We start from the raw sequence: 6,544 nt of genomic DNA, 5'->3' as shown, positions 1-6,544 counted from the left end.
CCGCGGCCCAGCTAGGCACCGCAGCGGGCAGCGAAATGAAACAGCTGGTCGGGAATAGTGGGCCGGGCCCATCAACGGCTGGGGGTGTGCGGCTCTACGCTCGGCACCGACCAGGTCGGTGTAAAGCAGCCCCCGGTTTTGGGAGCTGATGGTAGCAGCAAAACAAAGAGAGCGGCCGGCCCGTCATGCGCGCGCGGTGGCCACAGCGAACAGGCGTCTGAGCAGCCCACGCGAAGCAACCAGCACGCATGCACGGGTTTTTTTGGTTGGTCTCACCTAAACCCAGTTAGCTGCTTAGCTCGCGCGTGCGCCCAACCAGTCAACCAGTCTCACCTCGCTCAGCTTAAATAGCAGCGACGACCCCCGATCAACCCAAGCATCCGAACCAGAAGCAGCAGCAGACAGCATAGACATCGATCATCAATGGCTCCGGCGGCACCGGCAGCGGCAGGCGGCAACGAGGAAGCGGCGGCGGTGCGCGTGCTGGGCGGGCGGATGAGCCCGTTCACGATGCGGGCGCGCATGGCGCTGGAGCTGCGCGGCGTCGCCTACTCCCTCATCGAGGAGCGCTTCGAGCCGCGCAAGAGCGACCGCCTGCTCGCCGCCAACCCCGTCTACGGCAAGATCCCCGTGCTCCTCCTCCCCGACGGCCGCGCCATCTGCGAGTCCGCCGTCATCGCGCACTACGTCCACGAGGCACACTGGCCCGCCGCCACCACCACCCTGCACCTCCTGCCAGACGACCCTTACGAGCGCGCCATGCACCGCTTCTGGACCGCCTACGTGGACGGCACCTTCTGGCCGGCGCTCGACGCCGCGTCCCTCGCGCCCACGCCGGAGGCCCGCGCCAAGGCGGCCGCCGAGGCCCGCGCCGCGCTGCTGCTCCTCGAGGAGGCCTTCGCGGCGCGCAGCAACGGCGGGGCGTTCTTCTCTGGCGGCGCGGCGCCGGGGCTCCTCGACATCGCGCTCGGCTGCTTCCTGCCGGCCCTCAGGGCGTGCGAGCGGCTCAGCGGCGCCGCCATGCTGGACGAGGCCACCGCGCCGCTCCTCGGCAAGTGGAGCCGCAGCTTCGTGGCGGTCGACGCGGCCAAGGCCGTCCTGCCGGAGACGGACGAGGTCGTCGGGTTCACCAAGTTCCTGCAGGCCAAGTTCGGCGTTAAGCTCCCAAATTAAGACACCTCCCAATAATAATGATAAAAGCTCTGAACCCATGGTTTGAATCACAAGTGTTGCATCATCTACAAGAGATAAAGAGAGTGAATAAAATCTGAATTATAATCTCCCTGCAGTAATATCGGCACTGCCAAGCTCCACATCAGGCCCAACAATTATAATCTCCAGATAAATAACACTATTAAAAATATAGTCCCACATAAATAATCTGCATCATAGTTCCAGATTTGCTTATCCGTCCTAACTGGCTGCTGAAGAGCTCTCCTGCTGCGGTAAAGTACATACATGATTGCTTACCCAACCATGACAATTTCCTGAATTTTGGTGGGCGTCGACGCGGCCAAGGCGATCCCGGAGACAGACGAGGTCGTCGGGTTCACCAAGTTCCTGCTGGCCAAGTTCGGCGTTGCGCTCCCAAATTAAGACCCAGTAGCCAGTAATGATAAAAGCTCTCAACCAATGGTTTGAATCACAGTGCACTAATATAGGCACTGGCGAGTTTTTTTATTATTTTGTGAGAGTCAGGCAACCTTTCATTCTTACTCAAACAAGATGAAGAGAGTGAATAAAATCTGAATTATAATCTCCAGTGCATTAATATAGGCACCGCCCAGTTCCACATTTGCTTATCAGTACCAACAATTATAATCTCCAGTGGAATGACAAGATGAATGTTCTTGAGGCAAAAGCAGGAAACGAACTCAAAACTATGAAGCTACCACTCCTACCTATGATTCTATGACGAGAACATCAAACATGGTTTCAAGTCTCAGCTCTGCTCCACATGGAAGAAGAGGCAGTAGCAAAGAGAATCAGAATACTAGTTGAATAGGCAGTGGCAAGGCTCTGAATTCTGACTTCACCAATCACTTCTTAATTTGATACAGGATATTTCGATTCTATATACAGAATCTTTTTTTTTAAGTATTATATACAGAATCTATACAAAGTGAAGCCCCAAGAATCAGTAATTTGCAAGGAATTCTACTTTTTTTTACAGGAAGGAATTCTACTTCTCTATATAACTGGCAACAACTTATTTGGCATCAGCAGCTACGCCAATTAACTTCAAGCTGCATTCCATCTAAATGAAGAAAACAATTGTGCTCAGAACGAGCAGTGTGATGATGATGACACTTGTTTTGGGGGGAACTTCAATGATAGCAGATTGTGTCAGCGTAGAATTCACTACACTTCTGACATTTAGATAGAATGCAAGTTCACATCGGTTGGCTAACTCACCTCCTCAGTCGCCAACCTTTTCTTCACGATGAGATTTTGTTGGCTTCGTCATGTCTGACATTTCCATCTTGTATGCATTCTGCGACAGGGGATTGTTTCAATGCCTGACAAAAATAGTATACATTACAATTAACATATCAACGGATTAGAAGTTCAAATTCAATGTGTGCCCTGTGTAAGTTGATTTCTGATATGACTTTTCTTCCCATCAGACAAGTTTTGATCACAGAGGGTGAAAAGGGAAACAAACAAACAAAATAGGACATCAGCATTTAGCAGCACATCAAGGTAACATATACATCATTTCTTCCAAAAGAGAATCACAGACAGTGGATTTACACACTAACAAGTAAAAAAGACAACACAATCGGCTGTTAGGAAAGCTCAGCTACACATGTCAATCACCACAGAGTCAAGAGCTGTCTGAACTTGAACAGAACTGAAGATATTGCCATGAACAAGCATGGTATATTCTGTCATCCTCTAGCCTCCAGGCACAAAACTGCACTATGATATTGCTAGTTTCTAAACAAGGTACACTGGTTTTGTGTTTTGACCTACTTGACGCCGTTCAACCTTTGTCGAATCTCTGACTGGCTAAGTGAAGTATCGACGCTGAAAAAGAACGGTAGCACAAATTAGGATATGCAATTGTGGAAGAGTATAGCTGTTTAGTCTTGCTATAATAAAAACATTTACGCATCAGACGGGAAATGCTTACCAGCAGAGGATACCTCCACTTAGCGCAGTCTTCTCAGATATCCACTCTGGAACGAACTCTTGCAGTAATTTCAGTTGCTCTTCAATCTCACCTGCAGATAGATAGATTTAGTAGCTGAACATCAGGATTTGCATTGCAGACAACAAAAGATTAAGTTGAAGCAACAAACGATTTGAAATTACAGTGCACACTTACCCTTGTCCAAAATCTTTGGGTTACTTTCAATTATCTTGTCAAGAAGTTCCTGCTTTGTCAATACAGACTGCTGCCTCGACTGATAGATCAGGAAGATAGTGTCAAAGGTGTTTGGCAGGGACGATATAAGCTTCTGCCTTTGAACTTGATCGGCAGAGCCTGTTACCTTGTCCTCTAAAACCCTCTTTTCCTTCTCCTTGACCTGCCAGTAACACATGTGTTATCCTTTGTTCAGAGCAAACTGAGAAAATCATGGTCACAATCAGTGAGAGCTTACCGATTGCAAGACGGACTTAGGAAGAAAACTGAGCAACTCATCATCGCCATCAACAACAGACGTGCTAGTGCTTTCGTTCTCTTCTTGCATACTGCTTGCATCCTTTGTAGGTGTCATGAACAATTTGGCCCTGGCTGATCGCTTGGCCACTGTCAGAGGTGGACTGTCACCCATTGTAGCAGAGATTGGCCTCTTAGGGGTGTGAAGGCCTGGTGTAGCTGCCAGCAATCTCACTGGAGTAGAGGCACACTTGGCAGGAGTTCCTTCTGAAGCACCAAACCTGAGTGCAACATGGGACTCGTGATCTGTGCCACCAGAGACAGGCACCGACTTCCTACTCAATGGAGATGAAGTGGTAGACTCAGCATTTGCCGGTGAACTGGTTGCGCTGGCAGTTGCAGGGCAGGTTGAAGATCTCTGTGAGAACATTCTCTTGAAGGAATGAGGCATGTGCGACATCCCAACAGGCTGCTGTTCAGCCATAGATGGTGATGGTCCTGTAGATAAAGCTATGGGAACAGCTCTTAGGGGGATCTGAACCATGCTTGGTTTTGTTTGAGTAAAGGGATGCGGCAGCTCATGCTCCGGAATGTCATCTCCCTGATAGATAAATTACATAGAGGTCATGAGTACTTAATACCAACTAAGCATAGATCAACTAGTATATTTCCATGACAACACTTGTCATACATGAACAGTTCTCGTTTGTGACTATAGACTCACAAAAGTACTTACGCGGAAAGTGTGAAAGATACAAGATTATCATACCTAAGGATGGTTCAGCTAAAACTAAAGACACCATGAATACTTAAATATCAACTAAGCATGCACCAAGAAGCACATCTTAAACTAATACTAGACATACAGTTCCTAATCAGTTTCTATTTGACAGCAGACTTGCACTGTTGCACAGGAACATAATTCAAAGATAAAAGATAACCATACCTCAGGATGGTTCTTGAAGAAATCCACAACCCTCTGCCTGAAGATCCTTCTCAAGGCCGAGTAGCGGGTTTCCCCCTTCTGCATCTCACTGCCCTTAGCCGCACTAACCAACAGGTTCACCTGAAGATCAGGCTTCATACAGCAGGTACTCTCATCACGCAAAAGGATCTTGTCGATGGCAAACGCCTCGGGCATTATGTACTTGAGCTGTGCCAAATTTCCGTAGGTAAACCTCCTGCAGAGAGAATTAAGAGACTGATGAACAGTGGCAATCCAACACAGCGGCAGTTAACTGACTAGGTTCATCAGAAGGGTATAGTACCGGTCAGTCAGTTTCTGAATGATAGCACAGATGTTGGGGAACGTCGCCTTGGATCCCTTCATGCGGAGGAGCCGTGTGGAGCTCTCGAAGCAGTTGAAGAACTCGCAGAGCATCTCGTAGCTGACCAGGGACAGAAACCAAATTTACATCCCAAGCTAATACAGTAGAATTAAAGTCTGTGGTTCTAACTTGACATTTTCTGATCTTCGGGAACAACTGTTTCCAGCTCTTTAGAGTTGTGATCAGTGTGCATCTATGTATACAAGTATTGCAGTCCACTTTCCAAGTTTACTCAGGCATGGAAACGATAAATCCATTAAGACTCTCGCGGAATTACCTTAACCAAAATGTGGCCTTATCTCACAAGGATCATTTTTTTATATTAAGGTGTGAAAGTAAACTACTTTACTGAGTAACTAAACTACATTACGGACGGTTCCAACTCTGGGCGCAGCAAATCAGCATCGTAGAAACGAAATTCACACATCAAGGTCGAATTTTCCTAGACTAATGATGGTCTGAAGCTCCAAAACTAGGTAAAACTGATCCAATTTTGGAGGGCACGCGTAAACGAGAAATCGAACGATAGGATCCAATTTTCGAGGGCGCGCGTAAACGAGAAATCTGCGTGATTTACCTTTCGGGCAGCTTGACCTCGGGCCTGCGCTTGACGGGACTGCGTCTGGCGCTGGCGCCGACGCTGACGCCGAGCTCCCTTCCGACGGAATCGAGCGCGTCCTCCTCCTCCTCCTCCTCATCCTCCTCATCATCATCTTCCTCCTCCTCCTCTGCAACTGCCGCGCACCCCTTCCGCCGCAGCGGCCTCTGCTCCGTCTTCTCCGGCGTCCAGATCGGATACGCCGCCGCCGGGGCCTTCTTGGCCGGCTTCTCCGGCGTCGCGACCTGGTCGGCGAACAAGGTGGCCGCCCCGATCTTGGGCTTCTGCGGCGTGCTGGCGATGGAAGCCGACGCCGCCGTGGTCCTGGCCCGCTTGGATGGGGTGGCGGCGTCCATGTCGAGGAGGGTTCGGTCGGGATTCGGGGGGTGGGGAGAGGATTACTGTGCAAGATCTCGCATTAGGTAGGCGTTTATAACCTTACCGGGTCCGGGTCGGGCAGCGATATGTTTTGGCGGGAGGTAACGGCGAGAAATGGCGCGAAGAGCTGTGGGGGCTGCCACGTGGAAGGTCTGGAAGGTGTTCGCGCCCAATCAGAGATGTCCTTCGTGTGAGTTCAGGTTCGAGGCCGGTGTAAGAGTTCACATTATGGTATGGAAGCCCACGTGTGAGATCAATGTCGGCCCACAGGTCCTGAATTGTTCCTTTCTCAAAAGCGTTGGTACGACTCCTTAAGGCGAACCCCTAGTAAGGTCTCCCCATCTCGAGGACGCTAAGAAGATACACAACATGCTCTACACTTCTAGACTACCACACTACCCTTCCAACACGGCGCACTTTTGTAAATGATCAATTACGCACTCGAGAACTAACACTGATGAAACACACTAAAAGGATAGTGCCAAACCTCTCCCCTTCAGTGATAGAGTAAGACCTGGAGAACGTGATGAAGGGAAAATATGACCGTTAGCCGCGTCTCTGGTGACCAGATGGGCGACACCGAGGGGCACGTGGGAACAACGCATCATCGCTCCTCACCGCCACCCTCTGTAA

The 6,544-nt window shown here is 49.6% G+C and overlaps 2 protein-coding genes across 2 annotated transcripts; one reads left to right on the top strand and one right to left on the bottom strand.

The window, feature by feature from the left end:
* Positions 1 to 393: 393 nt before the first annotated feature.
* Positions 394 to 1,756, top strand: LOC127340814 (probable glutathione S-transferase BZ2). The gene has a single exon (XM_051366564.2). It carries the CDS (start codon positions 424 to 426, stop codon positions 1,171 to 1,173), a length of 750 nt encoding a protein of 249 aa, XP_051222524.1. The 5' UTR covers positions 394 to 423; the 3' UTR covers positions 1,174 to 1,756.
* A 930-nt stretch (positions 1,757 to 2,686) lies between these two features.
* On the bottom strand, positions 2,687 to 5,949 carry LOC127340812 (CDT1-like protein a, chloroplastic). Its single transcript, XM_051366563.1, has 7 exons — positions 5,513 to 5,949; positions 4,876 to 4,995; positions 4,554 to 4,788; positions 3,609 to 4,208; positions 3,332 to 3,533; positions 3,137 to 3,227; positions 2,687 to 3,030 (listed from the first exon to the last, which is right to left on the bottom strand). Exons 1-7 carry the CDS (start codon positions 5,887 to 5,889, stop codon positions 2,973 to 2,975), a joined length of 1,683 nt encoding a protein of 560 aa, XP_051222523.1. The 5' UTR covers positions 5,890 to 5,949; the 3' UTR covers positions 2,687 to 2,972.
* Between the last annotated feature and the right edge of the window lie 595 nt (positions 5,950 to 6,544).

This window comes from Lolium perenne, chromosome 3, assembly GCF_019359855.2.
Source record: "Lolium perenne isolate Kyuss_39 chromosome 3, Kyuss_2.0, whole genome shotgun sequence".
NCBI classification, from domain to species: Eukaryota; Viridiplantae; Streptophyta; class Magnoliopsida; order Poales; family Poaceae; genus Lolium; species Lolium perenne.
The sequence above is the reverse complement of the archived record's forward strand: the minus strand, read 5'-3'. Positions and strand labels throughout refer to the sequence as shown.

Bases quoted from the DNA above. Each gene is read 5' to 3' on its own strand.
- LOC127340812 (XM_051366563.1), bottom strand. From the start codon at position 5,889: ATGGACGCCGCCACCCCATCCAAGCGGGCCAGGACCACGGCGGCGTCG. The intron at 4,789-4,875 runs GTACTATACCCT...TTCTCTCTGCAG, and splicing joins ATTCAGAAACTGACTGACCG to GAGGTTTACCTACGGAAATT. The intron at 4,209-4,553 runs GTATGGTTATCT...TTTATCTATCAG, and splicing joins TCTTCAAGAACCATCCTGAG to GGAGATGACATTCCGGAGCA.
- LOC127340814 (XM_051366564.2), top strand. From the start codon at position 424: ATGGCTCCGGCGGCACCGGCAGCGGCAGGCGGCAACGAGGAAGCGGCG.